At 41.1% G+C, this 24880-nt stretch overlaps 1 protein-coding gene across 1 annotated transcript in view; it reads left to right on the forward strand.

Moving 5' to 3' along the window:
- Nucleotides 1-21263, forward strand: part of Xrcc5 (X-ray repair cross complementing 5) — a 106010-nt gene extending 84747 nt beyond the window's left edge. Inside the window, exons 18-21 of the mRNA XM_008825682.2 lie at nucleotides 2132-2228; nucleotides 4771-4838; nucleotides 20214-20285; nucleotides 21024-21263. Of these exons, the coding sequence (XP_008823904.1) occupies nucleotides 2132-2228; nucleotides 4771-4838; nucleotides 20214-20285; nucleotides 21024-21038 (252 nt within the window). The 3' untranslated portion in view covers nucleotides 21039-21263. The remainder of the gene's footprint in view (nucleotides 1-2131; nucleotides 2229-4770; nucleotides 4839-20213; nucleotides 20286-21023) is intronic.
- The last annotated feature ends 3617 nt before the right edge of the window (nucleotides 21264-24880 follow it).

The following is a 24880-nucleotide window of genomic DNA, read 5'->3' on the forward strand; positions in this document are numbered from 1 at the left end:
TAGCCCCAGCTGTCCTGGAACTCACCATGTAGACCAGGCTGGCCTAGAACTCACAGAGATCCACCTGCCTCTGCCTCCTGAGTGCTGGGATTAACAGCGTGTGCTACCACGCCCAGCTTATTTATTATTTTTACTTTATTTTACATGTATAAGCGTATTGCCTGCATGTATGTAAGTGCACCTGTGTTGTGCAGTGCCCATGGAGGTCAGAAGAGGGCGTCGAATACCCTGGAACTGGAGTTACAGATGTTTTTTTTTTAGGCACCACATGGGTGCTGAAAACTGAACCAGGTCCTCTGCTAGAGCAGCCTCTTAGCTGTTGAGCCATCTCTCCAGCCCGTTTGTTCGTTAGGAGTTTTTATTTATTTAATTAATTTACTTACTTTTTTAGACAGGGTCTCACTCTATAGATCAGGCTGGCCTTGAACTCACAAGGATCCACCAGCCTCTACCTCCCAAGTGCTGGGATTAAAGGCGTATACACCCCCCATCCCTGGCCCTTGTCAGGGACTTTCAGAAAACACTTGTAAAACTCTTCCAGATTACTTATGGGTCTTTATACCTCTAGGGAAGACGTAAGCAAATTTAACATAGAAAGTGTATTTTTAAAGTGAGCACAGTTGTAGAGTGTGTTCTTGTTGTGGGTGCTTATTAAATATTTGCTGAAAAATGAACAAATTAATACTGAATAATTTGGGTGCTTACAAAGGATGATAAGAAAATGAGAAAGTGGTAAAAATTAGATTAGCATAAAAGAAGTAGTTGGGTCAAATTCCCTACACATAAAAGACAAAAGTTTGGAAAAGTAGAATCAAGACAAGACTGTAAGGATGCTCAGTTGGGTAGAGAAAGATTGGCTGACTGGAAAAAAGGCAGTAAAATTGTGTTGCTATTTTAAAGCAATTCTCTAAGCTAGATAGAGTTTCTTAATACTTCTCTGTACTGTAACCATCACAACTCCCTTAAGAGTATCAGCAAGTCTTGCAAAAAGAAAGAGAGCTGGAGCCTGTGGCCAACCTTGAAGGTTCTCAGTCTTGTCTGATCTCGAAAGCTGAATAGGGTCAGGCCCAGTTAGTACTGGGGCAGGATAAAGAAGCCTGGGAAGGTAGCCCAGTGACTTCGCATGAATGAGGGCCTGGTTTCAACCTGTATCACCACAAAAAAACAAAAATGGAAGAGGAGCAAAAGACACTTCAGAGACATATCAGTCAATCTTAATTCAGACCTTTTTTGAACAGTAGAATTATTTTTTAAAAAGAGCAAGATATTTACCTAAGAAAACAAAATATTAACTGGCTCTTTGCTCCTGTTAAAGAATTCATAAATTTCATGATGGAGAGTGGCATATATCCTTTTCTCCCTCTCTCTGTTTCTCTCTCTCTCTCTCTCTCTCTCTCTGTCTCTGTCTCTGTCTCTGTCTCTTTCTTTCTCTTTATGTTTTTTGAGACAGGTTCTCATATTGCCCAGACTGGCCTAGAACACATTGGATAGAACTCATCATATAGTTGGGGGTGGCCTTGAACTCCTGATCTCTTGCCTCTGTTTCCCTAGTGCCAGAATTATAGGCATGCTCCAAGGAGTTAAGATGATATGTTTTCTTAATAATAATTTTTAAACACTACATACTGAAATGTTTATAAATGAAATAATATGAAATTTACTTTCAAAATTAATTCAGGATATGTGTGAGGTAGGTGTACAGATGAAGCAAGGTTAGTTCAATTACTGTTGGAGGATGTAGCTCACTGGTAGAGCACTTGATCAACATGCATGAGGTCCTAGGTTCAATCTTGAGTAGCTGGGGAAAACAGATTAATTGACCTGAAAGTTATTGAAGCTGAATGATCAGTATCTGAGCATTCAGTAAGTTATTGTTTTGTTTGAAATTGTCCACATGGAAAGCTGAATGGGAAAGTATAACTGCCAAAAACCTGTGTGACTCTGAGAAGCTCTGTGCCTTCCATAGAAGGGTTTCTGGATCACAAAGAACAAAGCAAATCTGAATTGCTAGCTTCTGTTTACTAAAGAAACACATTTTATTGACGCTGGATTCAAAATACAAGTTTGGTCTGCATTGCACTTGGCTTTGTATTTGCTCTGACTTGCCATCTCTGCTCCTACTCACCCTCAGTTTTCAGAAGAGCAGCACTTCAACAGCTTCCTGAAAGCCTTTCGAGAGAAAGTGGAAATTAAACAATTTAGTCATTTCTGGGAAATTGTTGTTCAGGGTAAGGTGTTCTTTTTTATTCTTCCAATATTTATGCTAGTTAAAACATTTACATATAGCTTTGATTTTATTTTCTTTTTCCATTTTCATGTGTGTGATGTGCATGTATGTGAAATGCATGCTTGCATGTGTGAGGGCACATGTTGTATGTGGGTACACGTGTTATGTGGAGGCCCAAAATTGATGCTGGGAATCATCTTCCATTACTCTTCCACCTTAGTCACTGAAGCAGGGTCTCAGTCAAATCCAGAGCGTGCTGATGTGTGTTTTGTTAGCCAGTGTGTTTTTGGGATCGCTTGCCTCTGCTGGAATTCCAGGCAGAATTCTACACTTACTCAGCATGTTTTATGTCAGTTCTGGGGATCCAAATTCTGGTCCTTAAGATTGTGTAGCAAATGCTTTAACCACTGATGCTTTAACTATCTTCCTAACCCCCAAATGTACATATAACTTCTAAATGTAATTTACACCAGGTGATGTCTTAGGTGGGACCTGATAACTTTCCAGTTGGCTTTGGGAAATGCTCAAGATTCGTTGAACTCAAACTCTTGCTTAATAAGCATAAATATAGAGTGATAAATAACAAGTAAAACATAGGTGTCCTGTGATATATCTAAACAGTCTGATCCGTACCTGGAATTCTGCCTTTCTATTTGTTGACAGAAGCAGCTGTGTGGGCAGACATTGCCCCCCTTTCTCAGATTCTTGGGCCATTTGGTCCTGCTGGATCAACAGCTCTTGGATTGACTCACCTGGGTTTTCCCTTCCCTGTCACTTTTCCTCACTGTGCTCTGGTTTTCCTATCAGCAGCCTGGCTTCTTCGTGCCCCAGAGCCACTGGGCACCATACTTAGTCACAACAGCCAACAGGAATGAAGCACAGGGAGAGAGACACATATTACCTCTGCTTCAGGCTTGATGTTTGTTTCTTTCATATCCTTTTCTCTTTTTTTTTTTTTTTGACTGTGACCCAATTTTCTTTCAGCACTGGAGTAAAAGATATTTATTAAAAATAAATACTATGAAAACACATAAAGAGATGGTGTGAAACATTTCCCACTATTAATCAGGTGACAAAATTAGTTTCTAACAGGCAGTATTTTATCACATGAGCAGCTGTTTTCCTGACAGTTAATTTTTCAGCCCTTTCACCTCTACACTGAAGAGCAAAAGCAATTAGGAGGAGTGGTGAATGGGGCTTCTCAGATCACGGCTGTGTCTCTGTTGCTGACTCAGTAGCTGAAAGAGATTGGTTGTGGTAGTTATTGACTGCCTATAGCATACATATTTTCTGAAAGCTTGCATGCTGCTTAGAGGATATGCACCACTTGTGCCATTTCTGGGTACAAATGGATGTTAAATGCATGTGCTTTTCTGAAAGTGTATCATGCACCAGGCATTGGAGGTAGAAAAGAGTCATAGGAGGAAGAGAAAACTAAACAGTGGATTTCTGTCTTTGATTTGCCTTCACTGAACTAAAATGAACATACTATATTAAATGATACACATACGAAATACAGGAACACGGACTAGGTCGGGGGAAACAGGTTCAAGTTAAATAAACTCTATTCTCTGGATTCTCAAATTAATCTTTGCAGTTCTCATGATTATTATCACTATTAAAATGATTCGTTTTGTAATGTTTTGCTAAATAGCTCAGGCTGACTTGGATCTCACTGTGTAGCTCAGGCTGCCTCAAAGTTGTACCATTCTCCTGCCTCAGCCTCCCTTGTTCTACAGTTAAAGGAACACACCTTGTCTCTCATTATCATTAACCACTTTGTGGTTTTTTTTTTTATGTCAGAAATACTTGGTTAAAGAATAAGACATCCCATTAGGGTGAATGAATAGTCAGTAGGCAATAATACTCTCACAAGCTGAAATGTATGCAGACTTTAACAGTAGGTTTCTGGTGCATTTGGATAAAAGTATAAAAAGCAATTTAAACATCTGTTTTGTTTTCTTTGCTTTTGGTTTTGGTTTTTTGAGACAGATCTCCTTAAAGATGTGTTGATAGCCATTCCAAAGGAGTAAACAAAGTGCGCTTTCTAAAGAAGGAGAGATCATTTTGGTCTGGAGTTGATCAAGAAGTGGTAGAATTTGAAATGTGTAAAATACTTTATTAAATATAATTAAATATTTTTTAAAAATTAATGTGTGTATGTGTGTGATATGTGTGGGTATGTGCATATGGGTGGAAGTAGTGCCCTCAGATGACAGAGGCTTTGGAATTCCTAGGAGCTGGAGTTACAGGCAGTTGTGAATCACCTGAAGTAGTTGCTGGGAATCGCACTTGGGTCCTCCCTTAACCGCTAAGGCCTCTCTCCAGCCCTAAATAATTTTATTGAGCAGGTAGAATTTAAGATGCAACTTTTACTGCTTTTCACACTAGCAAAAATAGGAGAAAGAATAATACTAATGTACAGTGTACATCATTTGCTATTAAAGTCTTCAGCACAAAGGTGGGAAGGTTATGGTAGACAGGAAAGTGGGGTTGACATTGATTCTTTGTGTTGGACTTTTACTCTGTGAATTGCTTTTTAGATGGAATTACTCTGATCACCAAAGATGAAGCCCCAGGAAGCTCTGTCACAGCTGAGGAAGCCAAAAAGGTATTGAGAGCTAATTGCCTGTCTTTAGATGAATTATAGCCACGAGAAAGCTAAATTTTGAGAGTAACTAACATAGTATGCCCTTTCTTTATTCGGCCAAGTAAAATGCTTCAGGTGTAACATCCGTAGAAGAAACATTCAATCTACTCACTTTCCCATGGCTATGTTTTTAGATCTACCTGCAGTCTAGTCTCAGTAGCTATAGAACTATTGAACTCCACAGTGTATTTCTCACTTAGCCTGGATCCTAGCAAAGACTATGAAGTACCACTCTACCCCTTAAAGTTTTATTTATTACATTTTTTATTTTTGCGAGGAGGTGGTGGGGTGGGGTATGCACACCATGGTACATGTGGAGGTTAGAGAAAACTTGTGGGAATTGGTTCTCCCCTTCTATCATGTGTGTTTCAGAGATTGAATTCAACCTTGATGGCAAGTGTCTTTACCTGCTGAGCCATGGTGCCAGCCCCCACCCTCTTGAAAAAATAAGGATTAAAAATCAAGGGGTAGAGATGTGGCTTAGTGGTAGACTAATGGACAGCTGTGTATAAGGTTGTCGCCCAAGTTTTCTTAGGGTCTTTTGTGCTATCAGACAAACCATATAACATTTTTTTTTTTACATCCACTTCCCAGATAGCACCCTCCCACAGCCTCCCTCCCCCCACTAGAGCCCTTATACTCTGATATCCCTGCTACTGTCTGCTGTGTTATTGGCATCCCCAGCCATTCCCCACTACTTGCCCTTTTGGTGAATCTAGTCAGCCTATCTAGAGGTCTTTGTTTTAGGAGGGTCAGCTGTTCATCATCTAGCGGTAATCATTTGTCAGTATTCCTTTGGATAATATTGGGGTCTCCTGTTCATTTTCCCAGTTCTCTGCTGGGTTACTATCTGGTAATCCCTTTGGCCACCCTGGCCAACAACTCAAAAGAAGGTATTGCCTGTCTGGCATTGTTACTTGTTATGTAGCCTTTAGCTACAGATACGGAATCTTAGAAAATTATATTGGCCCCTTTAATCTTTGGTTATACTTTCCTTTTGGGTGTTTAAGGCCATACAGTTGGTCCAGATAACATATTTTTATGTGAATTTATTATCGTTTATACCGTGGGGGGGAGTGACTCACAAAGAAACAAGCACCTGGTGCCCAGCTCTGTGCTGCGGCTCAGAGCCTGCCACTCTAGATTGCTCCCGTGGCCCACCCATAGTCACCACTAGCTTTTGCCCACACCTCATGGGCCCATAGTCTTGCCCCAGGTCGGTAAATGCTGGGCCATTCCGTTTTCACACCTGGCTGTTGCACTCTGGTTGTGGCTCCCATCCTAAAATGGCGCCCAGAATCCCCTCCCTCCATGGCTAACTCTCTGCAGTCAGTTCTCTGCAGCAGGCCCTGCCCCTTGGAAGAACCAGGCCCCCGGGACACGCTCCATCCCTTTCCTCTGCTCTTACAATCTTTCTGGCAATCTTCCGCTAAGGTCCCTGAACCTTGGAGGGGGTGACAGATGTAGGGCGGTCTCTCTTGTATGATGGCAAGATAATGACTTCTTGGGCCTCCCCATTATTCATCTTTAAGTTGTGGCCATTGATCTGTCTCAGTGGTGTTTCTTTTACTATAAAGACAAATAGAAGGAAGTAGACACATCTAAACAAACATGAATGTAAATACAAATGCCTAGAAGATATCCCAGTAGGAGTACTATAGTCATTAAACAGTATACTTGTACCTGCTAAGGCCTGTAGCCTTTCTTGACACAAGGCGTTGGCCTGGTCTACAGTACCAGTTGTGTGTTCTACCCCTAGGAGTGGGCCTTATCCAATTAGAAATTTGTCAGTTGTACATATGCTGGTCGAGCCATTATTGCACTTTCAGGCATTGCTTGGCATCTCCATAGTGTGCAGCACGCGGGGTCCATTGTTGAGTAGAATCATAGGGGATCCTTTCTTCCCCAACCATCTGCATCTTATTTAATCCTTGGGGATTCTTAACCACCCCTGGGATGGTTTTTATTCTTTGAATGCCTTTTGTAAACTGTTCTTCTGGTTTTAAAGCCTTCCAGAAACTCCTTAGTACCGAATTTGATTTTCTATCAATCTTTCCTCTGGGAATTTGGGCTGAATATAAGTCTTGCTACATTTGTCTTTGAGTAACCCAAATGGGCCATTTCTTCTGTCTGGTCTTTTTTTATATCTCTCCTAGGGTGTTCTGTTATTCTACAGACACATTTTACATGCTGGTCAGGATCATTAGATTTGCTAAAGCCTCTCTCACTTTACAAAGATCCTGTCCCATTAAAGGGCTTAGCAAAACCATTAAAGCCCCATACTATTCTCGAGGTCCCAGTTGAATTAAGCTTTCCTTCATATCTCTGGTGAACAGTCTTATGTGGCCCAGTGAACCGGACATCATATATTGTTTTTCTCATATCTAGTTCTCTCAGTAATACCTGCCTCTCCTTCATAGTCCTCCAGCCCCTGCTAATCATGTTAGTCTCCCTTGGTGACGACCATGTAGCTTTAATGCCTTCAACCAGCCACACCGTTAAGGACTGCTCCCCCCTGCACTGGCCTATGTTGAATTGCCTATATCACAAAGACGGATGGATGGTTATATAATTCAACTGTGAAGCTTCTGAAGGACTTAGACTGAATGTCATTTGCTCCCATGTCCCATACTCTCACAAGCCATGTGGCTATGGGCTCTTTGATTGCTTGCTTGTAAGTTTTTCCTAGTTTTAACAGTTCCAGGGTGGAGTATTTCCTAGCTACAGCACTGTTAATTTTTTTTTTTCCTTTTGTATCAACAGTTGAATCTGAGGGGGCAACTTTAGCTACTTTTATTTTTAGGTCATCTTCTTTTATACTATTATCTGTCTTTTCCTCTGAGTCCTTGGACCTTACGCAAGTTAAAGTGTCCCATTTTTTTTCTCTGTCCAGCTCTGCAACTGGATCTGCCAGGACCTCCCTGGCCTTTTCAGCTTCCCTTGCCTGGGGCACATCTTTTATTATGCAAAGTGGCCAGACTGCCTCTCTGGGTTCTCCCTTTGTGTCCAGAGCCAGTAAAAGATTTTCTAGCCTCTGGACAACCTTTAACAAATCTTGACATACCCACAACATACCCCCACATTTACAGAACAGCTGTGGCCCACACTTCTGCGTGTCTGGCCCCTTTTTAGTTACATATTTTATAATCCATTGTAAAAACCACATCAGCGCTGCCATCAGCTCTCTAGCTTTTTCCAAACTTTCACAGTTTGTCATTTTTAGCACCTTCATCCTGCCGACTTGGAGCCAATTTTACACTATTAGACAAACCATATAACAGTTTTATGTGAATTTATTACAGTTTATACCGTGGGGGGGGTGACTCACAAAGAAACAAGCACCTGGTGCCCACTCTGCACCACAGCTCAGAGCCTGCCACTCCAGAGCGCTCCCACGGCCTGTCCATAGTCATCACTAGCTTTCACCCATGACTTGTGGGCCTGTAATCTTGCCCCAGGTCGGTAAATGTTGGGCCATTCCATTCTTGTGCCTGGCTGCTGGCACACCCGGGTCGTGGCTCCCGTCCCAAGATGGCGCCCATAAGCCCCTCCCTCCGTAGCTAAGTCTCCACAGTCAATTCTCCACAGCAGGTTCTTGGAGGAACCAGGCCCCTGGGACACAAGATGCTGAGTTTGTTCCCCAGCACTTCAAAAGCAAAACAAAGACAAGAATCACCTCAGAGATTTTGTTGGTTTGAGACAGGTCTTGGGTATGGTTTATTTGAGATTTTAAAACCTCTCTTGTGAGTATAATAAGAGTTTGACCTGGAGCTGTTGAACAGGAGTCTGGGAGGGGAATGGCAGGGACAGGACTGGAAATGTTCATCGTATGTCTAACTTCAGGCCAAATGGACAATGCCATGGATTCTCAACTCAGAAAAGGCATTTGATAGAGACCAAAGTATTATTTTGGGGAGAAATTAGCCAGCAGTAATCAATGTGTAACAGGTGCAGAAACACTCTTGTCCTAGCAACAGGGATAGGCAAATGTTTTCAGTGAAAGACCCCCGTGGATACAGACCCCATGAACTTTTGATTGGCACATTTGTTAGATCGAGGACTCCTTGTTTGATGTATTGAGTAGCGAATCTGATTCAGTTGTGAGTCAAATATGTGTGGCTATGTAGTTCAGTAATTCTTCATTGTGTGTCAAGGTTGTGATGAAATTTTAATGAAATTAAATTGAATAGCTCAAAAGTACATTGTTTGTTAACATTATACTTCAGTTGCAGTCCCTGGCTGATGAAATCTCACTGCACAGTGCCTGGCAGCTGGCAGTTGACTAAGCTGCCATATGCTGGTACTAGACTGAATAATGAGAGTACCGTGCCCTCTCTAAGCTCAAATGGTCAGTTCCAGGAACATAGGGCTGTGATGGAGACTCAAAGATAGCTGCATGTGGTAAAGAGAGTTGAACAGGAGTCTTGGAGGAGAATGGCAGGGACAAGACTGGAAATGTTCATTTGTCTTAAGGATTCTCAGCTCAGAAAAGGCATTTGATAGAGATCAAAGTATTATTTTGGGGAGAAATTAGCGAGCAGTAATCAATAATTTTAGTATTTTGGCATGTAAAAGGGTTGAGTTTTCTGTTTGTTTAGTTTTTTACTTTATTTTCTATTTGTGTTTTGACACAAGGTCTGTATTCTAAGCTGGCCTTGAACTCTCTATATGACTTGAACTTTTTTTTTTATCTTTGTGTGTGTGTGTGTGTTCATGTGAGTATAGGCCCACGTATGTGATGGCATGGGTATGGACGTCAGAGAACAACCTTGGATGTTGGTCTTCACCTTCAACCTTGTTTGAGGCAGGGTCTTTTATTTGCTGCTGTGTATGCCAATCTAGCTGGCCTGTGAACTTCTGGGGTTTCTCCTGTTTCTGGCACCCATGTCACTGTAGGAACAGAGATCACAGATGCAGGATACTCTATCCAGCTTTTGTATGAGTGCTGGTAATCCAAACTCAGGTCTTCATGTTTGTGCAGCAAGTACTTTACCCATGGAGCCATCTCCCCAGCCTCAAACTTCTGATCTTCTTGTCTATACCTTGCAAGTGCTGACATTACAGGTATTTATCTTCACACTGGTTTGTGCAGTGGTGAGGGTTGAACCCAGGACCTTGCTACATCTGTTAAAGAACAGAAATGGGCCCTACCTATGAGGGGTGAAATTTTAGAACTTGGAAACACTCTAAGGTGCTGATTGTCATCCAGGGCACCACAGTGCCGTAGCTGCTTCTTCCACAGTCAGTACTGAGTGCCATGAGCTTGAGTATGTCACTCAAGTGTTTGCTTTATTTTATGCAATGCTGGGATAATCTTTCCTCCTTAAACTAGAATGTGTCCATCAAAGGTCTTCAAAGAAATGGAACCAATAGAAGAATAGTTCAGGGAGAGACAGAATCAGTTTAACCCAGACCTTTAAAAAGGAAATGCCTGGGTTTTTTCTGTACTCAAGTTTGCTCTAAAATTAGGCTAGAGGATAAAAACAGGTAGCCTCCACTGGGAAAATATCAATCCTAGTATATTAGCCTTGATCTCTTTGGAGGAGGGAGGGTACTCCTTAAGTTTTTCAGGTTGTCTGCCTCTACTTTCAGACACACACATAGATTGTGGATACAGGCCTTCTCAAGGAGTTGGTCACTCCAAGTCTAGCTGGAGAGGATCTCAAGTTAGACACAGGTGAAGACATACTTCAGCTGGCTTGATCCTCCTTGATCATAGGTGCTGGCTGCCACATACCCATTACTTTATAAAGTTTAAAGGTATCAGATAATACTCTGAAAGGGGAAAAAATGTTTTCTGTCTCTGGTCAAGCTGTGTTTCCAATTCAGAACCCAACAGATGGTCAGACTCATCTGGACAAATCTGTACAGGTTGTAAGAAAGACAGATGCTTGGGTCTAACCTAGACTATCACTATCACTGGACTCAATAGCAAGTCTGTCCAGCATATACCATTAGACTGATAGATTTTTAAAAAAATTTTTATTTATTTTTTTAATTTTATGTGTGTGAGTGTATTTCCTGCATGTAGGTAAGTGCACCCATGTCATGCAATGCCCCCAGAGGTCCAAAGAGGCTGTCTGATCCCCTGGGACTGGAGTTACTGACAGTTGTTAGCTGTCAATGTGGGTGCTGGTAATCTGTAAGAACAACCAGTGTTCTTAACTGCTGAGCCATCTCTTCAGCCCCTGGACTGATTGATTTTAAGGAACTGACTCACATGATTGTGGGGGTGCGAGTTTGAAATCTGCATGACAGATTGGTAGGTTTGAAATTCAGGCAGGGCTTCTATGTCAGCCATCTTGAGGCAGAGTTCATTCTTTTAGTAACCTGCGCTATCTCTCACAGCCTTCACCTGATGAGGCTTACTACCATTATCATTAACTTTTTCTAAACAAATAAAATAAGTTCACTCATAATTTAATTTTAGTCATTACTGCGCTATGAAAATCTCACCCAGGCAAGAATTGAGGGCATATTATAGTTTCTATAAAAAGTGGGAAATGCTGATCTACAAAAGGTATTTTCCTCCCAGAAGCACATCTTAGACAGAAGTATCACATCTCAGTGAATCCAGAGTTAGTGAAGAAAGACATCTAAAAAGAGACAACACTTTCAGATTGTGTGAGACTTTCTGTGCTGAAAATGTGATATCTCCTGCCAATTTTAGGGGTACAGAGTCTAAGCATCAGGAATTTCAATATCTGAAAATTAAACTATAGAGAGAAATTTCATCTAGTTGCTAGGAATACAGTGGAGGCCTTAGATGATTCTGTTATCACCAGAACTGATTTCAGTTGTGGTTTAAGACAACTCTGGAAATGTCACATCTTTGAATAGCGGGAACACAGTGAACAGATAGTGAGGAGACTCCTCTCCCACCACTCGACGTCTGGTGCCTTCCTGCTTATGGGGCAACGTTTTACTACCACAAATCCTGCTTCTCATGGCGGATGAGAAGTTCATAAATAGAGCTAAAACTACAGAGCTCTGTGCCGAGCCTCCTTGGTATGCAGTATTTCTTTCATGGCCTCTGCAAAAGCACATTGTATGTTAACCTCACAGACTCCCTTTTACATCTAGAAAATACCATTTACTTAACTTTTAAAAAATATTTTTAGTGCTTTTATTAATTTAATATTTGTGTGTCTGTGAATATGCTATGTGAGTGTGTGAGTGTATACGTGTGTGTGCATGTGCCTGTGTACACATGGAGGCCAGAGGAAGAATCGGGTGTCCTGTTACTGTCCACCTTATTCCTTTGAGACAGGGACTGTCCTAGTTTAATTTCTGTTGCTATGGTAAAATAACCTGACAAAAACAACTTAACCATTACAAAGAATCTCACTGAACATGGAGCTGAACTGGTACCCAACAAGCCTTACAGGGCCTCTTGTCTCTGCTTCCCACAATACAGAGACAAGATGGAATTATAGGTACATGGAGCTATGCAAGCTTTTTCTGTGGGTGCTGGGATCCAAACCCAAGTCTAATAATATTTTTTTAATATTTTATTATTTTTATTTTATGTGTATGAGTATATTGTCTGCATGTGTGTAAGTGCATCCATGTTGTGCAATGCCTGTAGAGATTAGAAGAGGGTGTCGGATTCCCCTGGAACCGGAGTTATAGGAGATTGTTAGCCACCATGTGGGTGCTAGGAATCAAACCTGGGTCCTCTGCAAGATTAGCCAGTGCTGTTAACACTGAGCCATCTCCCCAGCCCCATATAATAATATTTTGAATTTTGGAGAACTTTCATGTAATATGATATTCATTTATAACACATACACACGTTATATCTAGATAATGGTAGAAAATAATGGTGATAAAATTGTGTTTTTATTTAACTCCAGAATCAATGGTCCCAGTACCATCTCTGTGATCCTCATAGTGACCTGCTAAGAACTGACAGGAGTGGAATACCATCCTTGTTACCACTGGGAAGCCAAACCCAGAAAGGTTAAGTGGGGTTATACTGTGAGCTCTTAAAGGTAGCAAGATTAAAGTGCCAGGCCTCTGCACTAGGTCTTCATTCCTAAATGGCCTAAATGAATGAATGGTTCTGTAAGTAGAACCTTTGACCAACAATCTCTAAAATGCAGTATTCCCCATCTGCTTCATTTCAACAAATGACTGGCGTAGCCAAGTGGTGCTTAGAATGACCCGAAGACCACAAAGTAGAGCCTGAAGTGTGAGTCACCTTCAGGGTGCCTTCTGTCAATGTCTCTTATGTGAAAATATGCTTTTGTGTCTGTTTTAATATCAAATGAACCCTTTCTTTTGTATTAAACATATTTTTAGGGCTGGGGAGATGCTTAGTGAGTAAAGGGCTTGTCACACAGAGGATAATAAGAGACCTTGTGGAGGAAGGCGAGGACCGACTTCAGAGGTTGTCTTTTGATCACACACACTTACACATGTACACACACCACCATCATATAGACAAAGGCTTTTTAAAAAATTTTTAAATGGCATCAATTTGTGTGTTTGTTTTTATAGAGAAGTATAGAACGGACAGTGTACATGTAGATGCTGATGGAGAGAAGAGCAGACTTGGATTCTGGCTCAGGGAAACAGACTCCTTTTTTTTTTTTGTGTGTGTGTGTGTGGTGTGGAGGCCAGAGGTCAATGTCAGGTGTCTTCCTCAATCACTCTCCACCTAATTAAAAATTACTATCTATCTATCTATCTATCTATCTATCTATCTATCTATCTATCTATCATCTATCTATCTATCTATCTATCTATCTATCTATCATCTATCTATCTATTTATTTATTTAGATCTTTTTGAGACGGGGTCTCCCTGTAGCCCCATCTGGCCTGGAACTCGCTTTGTAGACCAGACTGTCCTTGAACTTACTGAGATCCACCTGCCTCTGCCTCCCGAGTGCTGGGATTAAAGGCATGCAACACCTCGCCCAGCTGATTTATTTATTTTTTATTTTATGTGTATGAGTATTTTGCTGCATATGTGTACCTGTGCATGTAATACCTGAGGAGGCCAGGAGAGGGCATCCAATTACCTGGAACTGGAGTTAATGATGATTCATAGTCACCATGTAGGTGCTCTAGGTCCTCTGCTGGAGCAGTCAGTATACTTAACTGCTAAGCCATCTTTCCAGCCCCTTCCACCTGATTTTTTTGAGACAGGGTCTCTCACTTAGTCCTGAGCTGACCAATTTGGCTAGACTGGCCTATGAGCAAGCTTCAAGGGAGCCTCCTGTGACTGCCTCTCCAGCTCTGAAATTCCAGGTGCATGCTGCTGGATCCAGCCTTTTCACATGGATGCTGGGAATTGAAGTAAAATTCTCATGCTTGTGCAGCAAATACTTTACCAACAGAGCCATCTCCCCAGTCCTCCTTTTGGCTTTAGTAGGAGAGATAGGGTTCAACCCTCTCTCTTAGTTAGAGCAGTATAGTCACTTTGATTAGGCACTGAATATTCATTTACATTTCCTCAGGTGTTTGGCTCGATCACTTCCCAAATTATTTAAGGAAACTTGACTCTCATCAATGAGCTAGACCATTCTCACAATCCATCTACGTTCTTTCAAGATGTTTATCTTAAGCTATTTAAAGTTAGCATGTTATCACATTCTTGCTATGAAATGTTGACATTTGAAAGGAAATATTTAAGGATGTTCACTTGAAATGGAACTTAAATTAGAGCTTTTTGCTTACAGAACATCTTATAGAGTGCCATTTTTCTTCTGTATGCTTCAGAAATAAGTGGATCTCATGATTCTTTGAGACATGGAGGTAAATCTGCCTTGAGACTTTTTTCTTTTTTTTTCTTTTTGAGACTTTTTCAAGAAAAATTATTTCAAGAAGATGGTTGTAATGTTACACGCTGTAATCCCGGAATTGGAAGAAGGCATGTGGACACCAAGTCCAAGCTCAACCCCGGGTATATAGGGAGGCCCTGTATCAAACAAAAAAAATTCCACAAATTTAGGTATGCAGTTTAAATTTCTGGTACTTCTCATTTCATTTTTGAAATCTAGGCACAAATATTGCTCTTCATGACTCATTTTTATTGTTTCTCTAAACTGTTGATTCTTTTGCTTAACTTGTTTTCTGCTCCTTGTTGGAAGTGTTAGGCCTGCTGTTAGTGTTCGTGGGTAAAGTACTTCCGTAGCCTATGCTCCTTCATCCATCTGTTGTCTGGCTGTGTGGTGGATAGGAGAGGTCTCAGCAAGGCGCTGGCTTGGAATCCAGTTCTAGGACTGACCCTGGCCCTCCATTCTTTACTCCTTGCTGAGAACATGGGGGAGAAAGAGATCCATCCTTTCAGCTTCAGAGTGTTCTTTTTCAGACTTGAGTTGTATTTACTCACCTGATATAAGCTTCAGAGGACACGGTTTTAGCATTTGTTTTCTTTGCAACTGCCTAATCTTTCCTTCTTTATTGTTGTTTATTTTCCACTTTAGTATTGCTGAAGCTTAGAACTTGAGGAATCCAGCTATTTCATCAACACTATCTAAAGGGGAAGTTAATTAGCAGTGCCTCACAGCTAGCTGTTGGCTAGCAGAATTGATCAGAACCTAGACCCATGGACTCCTACTTCAGCCTCTCCCCCACCATACCACAGTGCTGTCTTTCCATGTGTCCACCAGCCAGCCATGTCTACCCAGAGAAGAGGTTGTCATGTGCCCTCTTTCAAGAGTACACCTAATTTGTTTGTGAGTGATTAAGAGAACACTAATGTCTTGTGAAGTATTCTAAGACAGAGTTTAAGAATTGTTTCTCTTGGGGCTGGAGAGATGGCTTAGCGGTTAAGAGCATTGACTGCTCTTGCAGATGACCGAGGTTTGATTCCCAGTACCCACTTGGTGGCTAACAACCATCCGTAACTCCAGTTCTGGGGAAATCTGATGCCTTCTTCTGACCTCCGAGGGCATTGCACAACATGGGTGCACTTACACACATGCAGGCAATACACTCGTACACATAAAATAAAAAAATAAAATATTAAAAAAAATAATTGGTTCTCAGACTGGTCTGTAACTCAGTGGCTGTGTACTTGACTAGCACTCCTTAGGCCCTGGACATGCTTGCCAGAAAATAAAACAAACCAAAACCAAGAAACAAATGTTTGTTACTAGGTATGGTGATGCGTGCCTATATTCCAGTCCTTAAGAGACTGAGGCAGGTGGGTCCTGAGTTCAAGGCCAGCACTGGCTACACTACTAATTCAAGATCAGCCTGGAATACAGAGCAAGACCCTGTCTCCAGAGAGAGAGAGAGAGAGAGAGAGAGAGAGAGAGAGAGAGAGAGAGAGAGAGAAAGAGGAAAAGAGTAATTTCTGTAATCGCCGGCCTCTGTGGCGGGGAGCCTGTGACCTTTTCCTTTGTTCTTTTCAGCTTTAAATCTCTGATGTAGTTTTTCTGGGTGTTAGAACAAGAAAAGTAATAATATAAACCACACTGCTACCTAATACTTACAGCTCAATACTTTTACATTTAGAGTTTTTATTATAATGGAACACACAGTAAACACCAACATATTCCTATCACATATCCTGGGTATCTGCCACCCAAAAGACTCCCCAGTACCTTCTCAGTGAGAACCTTCTTTCTCCAGCATAAACACTGCTGACTGCTGTCACTCAAGAGTAGTATTGCCTGTTCTGACCTTCATACATTTGGAGTTGTGCCCTTTGTTACATCACTGCTATCTTCTTTCTTTATTCATGCTGTATAGTGTACCTGTTGTAACTCCATCACAGTATCCATCTAGTCTCCCGATGATGGCCATTTGATTTGTTTGGAAACGCTGGCATTTGCAAATGAATATATGGCCGATATTCTTGTATACACTGCTTGGTGAACATACATTGAATATAATACTATAATTAAAGTATTATGTTTACACTTACACAAACATTTTCACCTACTTTATTTCCTCTGAGGCTAACTGCAGCCCCATGAGATAGACAGGCTATATGAGGGTAATTAGCTATGACATGGTTAGCTAGCTTGCCCAGGATTCCTAAGAAATGAACAGAGCTAAAGGGTATGGCTGTGTTCTCTGCACTAGGCTTCAGGACTTCTCTGCTGCACTGTTACCTTCATTGAATAAAATAAGCTGTATATGGCTTTAATGCAGCCCCAGTTTATGTGTTCATCTTGATTTTGGTTTTTTGTTTTGGTCTTTTTTTTTTTTTTTTTTTTTTTTTTTGTGTAATCTTGGCCTTAAACTTGCTATGTAGTGGAGGATGATCTTGAACTCCCAAGCCTCATTTCTTCACCTCCTGACTGTACCATATATGACTTTGATTTTTTTTGTCTTGATTTTTTTTGTTATTGCATTGTTGGGGATTAAACCTAGAGCCTTGCACATGCTAGGCAAGCCCTCTATCACTGCTGCCACAACCTGATGCTTTTGTATAATCTTCATCACCTAATGGTATTGGAATCAGCCAGAAGCCTTGGGTTTTTGTTTTGTGACAAGGTCTAACTCTGAAGTCTAGGATGGCCCAGAACTCTCTGTTTAGACCAGGCTGACCTTGAACTCATGGCAGTCCACCTGCCTCAGCCTCCAAGTGCTGGGATTACATGCATGAGCAACCACACCGTGCCATGTGTTTTTAATTTAAATGTTGGTAAGGCTTGGAGCACAAGTTGATTGTTAGCTTTTATTCTTAATGGAAGGATACGACTGGAAGTTCTATGCAGAGGTTATTGATTGCATTTCTCTGAATGTGGCCAGCATTGTATCTCAGTGTGTTTAGGAGGTAGTTGTTTATTCATTTCATAAAGATCTCTAGGTAAGGAGGTTCTTTGTAGTAATCCCAAGAAAACGATGGTGGTTTGGGGAAGGGGAAGTGTGTCACCCAAGGGTCCATTCTGTTTATTCTCTATTTCAGCATATTGCAAGGAAAAGAACAGGACAAAAGATTCAGAAGTGACTATTACCCCTTTCTGCTGTGTTCAGAGACTGTTCCTTTTATTGAGAAAGCAGGCCAGTCCTTGAACGCTTTATCTCTAGCTTCTCTGTCACTGCACAGCCTAGAAATTACTTGCTGTTAAAAACTGATGAGGAGTGCTATGCCTAAGAGATCAGCCTCGCCCGGGGCTTTGGGAAGGCTAATGGATGGCAGCCCAGCTTTCAGCCATAATTTGCTTAGGAAGAAATGTGAAACAGATCTGTCAGTAAAATCAGCTGCAGATGTTTAACACTTGATAGAAATGAAGGGTTTTGTTTGGTTTTTGGTTTGGTGGTGGTTTGGCGGCTGCTGCTGCTCCTCTCTTCCTAGGAATTTGGCCTCATCTCAGAGATGTACCATTTGTGTTTAATTATATATACCATGGCCATACTGTGCAGACGGTCCTGTCTTAATTTATCCTTTAATTGCAATATGAAGAGGCTTTGCAGGAGGGGAGGGAATGGGAATTGGAGCTTTTAGGGGATGAATGCCAAGGAACATTAGGGTTTTTCTAGATTCATCAATGAGAACCTACCATTTTGCTAAGGCACAAGGTGCAGTGGCTATTGCCACTGTGAGCCCATGTAGTTTGCCATTTGTTTGGGATGTGCTGGTCATTTGTGGCCCCACAGGAGTTTATAGCAAGAAGCAACTCTGTCTTTTATCTTTTTACCCTAACTGGATATAAGTCTTATCCTTTAACCATATGTTGCTGATATACAGAAAATTGTCTGTGTTGGTTAATGATAATGTAGAAAAGGCAAGGTAGAACACTCTAAAGATTAACTTGAGAACCTAGGGGAGAGCTTATTTTTAACTGTGTGCAAATGAATTACGAATTTCTTCTCCACTTATCTGCATCTTTATTAATATCACCCAGAATAAATACATAGCTTAACGATACAGAAGCTGCATCCTAGTTCTGTTTCGGACTATGCCTCATTGCTAGGTTTTGCTGTCTCTGATAGCATTGATTCCCAGCTCTGCACCGCATCTAGGGTAGGGTCAGCAAAGGACTATGGGAAGATCCAAACACGTTCTTAAAAGATGAATTCCTTAGTCTCTCAGTCAAAATGGAGGTTAACGAACAATGAGGAAAAAAGTCCAGAGAAGTCAGCAAACCAGCACAGCCTCCCTCATGGTGCCAATGAAAGAAGAACGAGTTAGGCAGAAACAGCCTTTACTCCTTGCAGTTCTGAACTGGCGTGTGAGTGTGTGTGCAGGAGCAGAGTGCTTCCGGAGACTTGCTCCTGCAGCCTGATAGACTAACGGGTGACTTTAATTTATGATGTGGTAATGAGGTACTTTTATGCATAGGTCTTAAGTTTCAGAGATCTTGGTCATCCCTGTCATACCATAAAAACAACAGGGTTTTATAGGGGGCACAGTTCTTAGCATTTTTTTCATTTAAGAAAGTGAGAAAAGCATAAGTACACGTTTTTTCCTGTTGGGTGGAGGCCACTCCAGGAGAGCAGAGTTGCACTGGAAGGTTTGCTTATCACATGCAGAATAATAACAAAGAGTTATGCCCCACCTTCTACCATCCCCTTTAAAATACTCCTACAGAAGCTTCAGGAAATGCCCCCACCTGAAGCTACCAAAAGATCACCTTCTGTTTAGGGACAGGTAGGCACTGGTAGGCCCAGCTCTTAGATGCAATTGTTACATGCCCTGAAATTTGAAAAGATTGCCTGCTATTATATCTTGGAGGGGCAGGTTGGAAAAAGAGCATTTCCAGGGCCACTCAGTACTTTTTAAAAATCCGAGTGTCATTCCTCGATCCTTACAGACTTTTCTGTCTCCGCTTTTAGAAGCTCCAGGTCTTTGTAGACTGATGCTGCAGAATTTTCTCATCTGCCTGTTTTCACATAACTCAAATACAAAGGGAAGGATTTCCATAAAAAATTAAGTAGCTCCTCGGCTCTCCTTTTGTTCTCTGTTCCTCTTTTGTCCTCAGTTGGGTTCAGGAATAGATGACTGTAATCTTGCTTAGTTGCTCTACTCCTTCCAAAAGAGACCAAAACGTACTGGTTTGGGGGTGTTTTTTTCTTAACCTTAATATGCCAGCATACTCTGTGGAAGAAGAAATGGAAGATCATGTATGCACACGCTGATGTGCTACTCCCCCCCCCCCAGAGATACCTTTTAGACAAGCGCTGATACTTCCACCCTCTTCACAAGAACTTTCTCTGATGATTAGTTAGTGTCGACTATTGAACCTCAAAACTAGCCCTGCTGTCCAGAGACAAAGAAGAAAATGCCAAACTCTGTTTTGGAGGCCTTGCAGTGGGGCTAGGCTAAGCAAGCCTTAGGTCTGCCTGTGACAGTGGGAACAGACTGTTCTTTTTATCAAAAAAGGCAAAAAATGTCATTTTACTATCGTAACTGACTTTCTATTTATAGTTTCTGGTCCCCAAAGACAAACCAAATGAAGATGCAGCAGTACTTGAAGAAGGTGGTGATGTGGACGATTTAGTAAGTGCTTTAATGATACCAAGTGTTTGAAGTCTGAATTTTCTGAGCTATAAATACAACCACAAAAGCCACTTATTATAGCATTTTTACTTGTGTGTTCATTTCTAACACACCGAACACTCCCTACACTCTTACTTACTACCATTGTAAATTTAATCAGGTGGGTATTTCATTATGAGAATTTCTGTGTTCTTGGTTTCAGTTATATTGTTCATTCAGATTAATCTTCTCTTTTGAAGAGCTAAAAAGAACCAGGGAGGCTATTCCTTTAGTAGCAAAATGTTATAATTTACCGAAATTGTTCTTAACCCAAAATAAGCAGTATAACATGCAATTTGTGTGGGTTGACAAATAAAAACAACCTTTAAAAAGCCTACTTCTTCAGTGTTCTCAATGAACTTCATATAAGCAAAGCAGACTGATAGGCATTTGAAGATTTCTGGACCTCATTATACCATGCTGTGGGTGTATCCATCCTTCAAGTTTGGAACAAATCTTGCCTTTAAGCCTCACGTGAAACTTAGCAACAACTGTAGACTATGCTATCAGCCTTTTGTTGGAGAGGCTCTTAGTATTGAAATGAGGAAATATTTGGTGTTTAACTCCTAAAATACTTGGCAGAGAATACCTGTAGAGATCTGTGCATGCCCACAATGGACATTCATTAAGCTCTTTCAGCGGAGCAGCAGGTCTGAAGTTGGCCTGGTTCCTTTATAAATATGTTGTTCTTGTTTACAGCTGGACATGATATGACTGTGGACATGTGGGGAATCCAAGAGGACCATCCCCATGGTGCTGAGCGATGAATACAGCATCATGGAGGCCATTCAGGGGAACCTGAAGCTTTGGAAACCATCCTAGCAAGTAATGAGAGCAAATCATCCCATGTCTCGGTGGAGTGACCACGTGCATATATGTTATAAGGAATAATTTAGACCCCATCCAAGTTTATAAAGAATCTTTTTTTTCTGATTGGCATATTATGTCTTGTGTGGTCTTATTCTTTTACACACTTGAATTGAAGTTTTCTGTAAAGAAGACTTCATCCTGCCCTGATGTATTGATGAGCCATGACATGGCACTGGTGTGGTTCTCAGCTGTGCCCAGGAATCATTTTCTGGGTCTACCAGCAGCGATCGCTGAGAGAATGGTAATATTTATTTATTTATTTTTTACCAAGTAGCCAAGTTAGGAAAATCATTGGTAAGGACTGACCCAATTCTCTTTTTCCTAAGTATTTTCATAACTTTAGCTTTTGTATTCTGGTCGTTTTCCTTCGGTGGGGTGGAAAGGAGAACATAGTTTCCCTGAGTAAGCATTTTAGCTTGGGAGTAATGGTGCCCTCATGAAGAGAATGCCTTCTTTTGGCCCAACCTTTGCCATATCAGTGAACCTTGGGTTAAAAAGAAGAGCTGAGAAATTCATTACCAGTGGTTAGAATGCTGTCATTCGCACCTTTCCTTATGGGTCTTTCAAATGGGAAGTTTGAGCCAGGTGTGGTGGTACACACCTATAATCCCAGCACTGGGGAGGCAGAGGCTGGCAGGTCTCTGAGTTCAAGGCCAGTTTGGTCTACATAGTGAGTTCCAGGCCAACTGGGGCTACAGGGAGACCTTATCTCAATACAAACAGACAAAAACAAACAACAAAAAAGGAAATTTGGCTACACTAAAATGCTTTTTTCTTAATTTCACAATCTTTTTTTTTTTGGTCCTTTTGAGACGGTCTCCCCCTGGCCCCAGCTGCCTGGAACTCACAGAGATCCACCTGCCTCTGCTTCCCAAGTGCTGGGATTATAGGTGTGTACCACCATGCCTGGCAATTTCACAATCTTATCTCTACCTAAGTAGGCTTTTATATATTTCTGGCTAATGTTTCATTTCCCCAAATAAGGAAATAGCAAAGTGCTTATTTTCTTTTCTCCTGTTCTCCTTTCCCAGGTTCTTATTTTCCTTCCTTGATATCAGCAACTTCTTGGTGCCCAGTCACCATAATCCTCAGCACTCCTGTAAGTGATCATGGATCATGGGTAGGCTTCATTTTGCAGATGTCATACCAACGGTATAAATGGCTCATGCCTCTGTAGATCACTGCTACTTAACTAATTGTCTCTGTGCTGGATAGCTTCAGTTGTCAACTTGACACATCTGGGTAGAGGGAACTTCAATTGGGGAATTTCCTCTATTGAATTGGCCATATCTGTGAGGCATTTTCTTGATTGTTGAGTTATGTGGGAGGACACAGCCCACGGAAGGTGGTGTCACCACTGGGCAGGTGGTTCTGAGTAGTATAAGAAAGCAGGCTGACTGAACAGGGTATGGTGGTGCACACTTTTAATCCTGTCCTGGTCTGCCTAGTGAATTTTAGGCCAGCTGAGGATAGAGGGAGACTCTTGTCTCAAAAACCCCAAACAAACAAACAAACAAGAAAGCAGGCTGAGCATGGGCCTGACAGAGCTAGCCAGTAAGCAGTGTACTCTGTGGTCTCTGCCTTCAGGTTCTTGCCTTGAGTTCCTGCCCTGGCTTCCTTCAGAGATGAACTGTCACTTGGAAGTATAAGATGCAATGAACCTTTTCTTTCCAAGTTCTTTTTTGATCTTTGTTTTATCACACTAATGTGAAAGCCAACTAGAACAGACTCAATTTTTTTTTCAGTACTGTGCTGAAAATTAAAGGCTGTCCATGTATTAACTGAAAATGGTATTCCAAAACAGAATATTATTCATTCTTCAGAGGAGAGAAGGAAGTGGTTTGCTTTGGGCTGTTAAGATCATCCCCTTGCTGGCCATACGCTGCCTGCTGGAATCAGACTTGACATCCAGAAGCCCATTTAAAGCAACCCCACCAAAGAATGCCAAATCAGACTGTCCAACTGCATAGCTGAGCCCAGGAGATGTTTGTGACTTGCTGAGACATTCTTAGAATCAGAGTGAAAAATTTGTTCCCTAAAGTCTGTAATGCACTATTCTTATCAGACCCTCCTGGAAGATGAATCATTTCAATAAGTTCAAACCTATACACACCTCCTTTGGCAGTATGAAGTATACCCTATTGGCAACATCTGTCCTGTTAAACCAGAAAAAGATTTGAGTCACTTTAATCTTATAGATCTTGTGATACTTAAAAAAAAAATGTATATGTATTGTGTCTGTATGTGGATATGTGCATGTGGGTCTAAGTGCCTGCAAAGACCAGAGAGGCCAGGGGAACCCCTGGAGCTGGAGTTGCAGGGCAGTTGTAAGTCTCCCCATTTGAGTGTAGAATGGAAGATGGGTCTTCAGCAAGATCAGTGTGCAAGCTTGTACTCCAACCACCTTGTGGTAAAGCAGGAAGAAATGAGAAAGGACTAAATTACGTTTAATTTCCAAATCCATTTCACATAGGCACAGTAACATGTGCTTGTTGACTGCATGTAGCATATTGTTGTGTTTTAGATTCATTTCCCTGAAATAAAATTTGCAGCTCTACAAAACTCCTACGTTCTCACCTACAGGTTTTCTGCTGACATCTTGCCTGGGAGAACAATAGACTCTGTGCTGTCATCTATCAGCCACAGACTAGTCCTCAGAAGCCCAGGAGTCTCACATGTGGCAGGCAGCCTTGTATGTGCATTGAAAGTAACTGATCCCTGTCTCTGTTACCTTTGGTCTCCCATGTTACTAGAATGTGTTGACTTTGAGAGGAGACAGAAGATAGACTGCTAGTCACACACTTTTCCATCTGCCCTTTGAGAGTACTGCTGCCCCCCTGTTAAGAAGCACATTTTTAAATGGTAGATTTGAATCCTTGACATAAATTTTTTTTTTAAATAAATAATTGTTTTTGGTTACTTACTTAGAAGAACCACTTACTTAGAAGAAGCATTTCATTACAAGAGCATTGACATACTCAATAACAATGCTAGTCACACACTTTTCCATCTGCCCTTTGAGAGTACTGCTGCCCCCCTGTTAAGAAGCACATTTTTAAATGGTAGATTTGAATCCTTGACATAAATTTTTTTTTTAAATAAATAATTGTTTTTGGTTACTTACTTAGAAGAACCACTTACTTAGAAGAAGCATTTCATTACAAGAGCATTGACATACTCAATAACAATTTCCTGAGCTAAGATGCATCTCTTTTAAAATTGGCTGTAAATTTTTAGGTTTACAGTTGAATTAATACAGTTATACAATATTATACTCCATATAATCCCTAACTCATGTCACCATGACTGATCTCTCTGCCTCCACTTCCCAAGTTCTACGATTAAAGGTATGTACCACCATACCTGGCTTCCTTCTCTGCTTTTTTTTTTCATAGTTCATGATTTTATGTACATACTATTTCTTTAGTCATTATTTTTTTAAACTTTTAATAACTACATGATTAGAGGAAGCATTTCACTACAGCTTTAACATATTCGGTAACACACTCCAGAGCAAGAGTCCATCTCTTTCACAAGTGGCTGTAAGTTTCTAGGTTCGCAGTTGAATTAATACAGTTATAAAATATTGAACTCAGTATAAGCCCTGTAAGAGATAAAATTGAATGAGTTTTTTAACCTTTAAAAAAGATCTCCATTTCATTTTAGAACATATTTTTCCTTGCAGA

The sequence above is a fragment of the Nannospalax galili genome, unplaced genomic scaffold (assembly GCF_000622305.1).
Source record: "Nannospalax galili isolate Female #2095 unplaced genomic scaffold, S.galili_v1.0 scaffold127, whole genome shotgun sequence".
In the NCBI taxonomy this organism is placed as follows: domain Eukaryota; kingdom Metazoa; phylum Chordata; class Mammalia; order Rodentia; family Spalacidae; genus Nannospalax; species Nannospalax galili.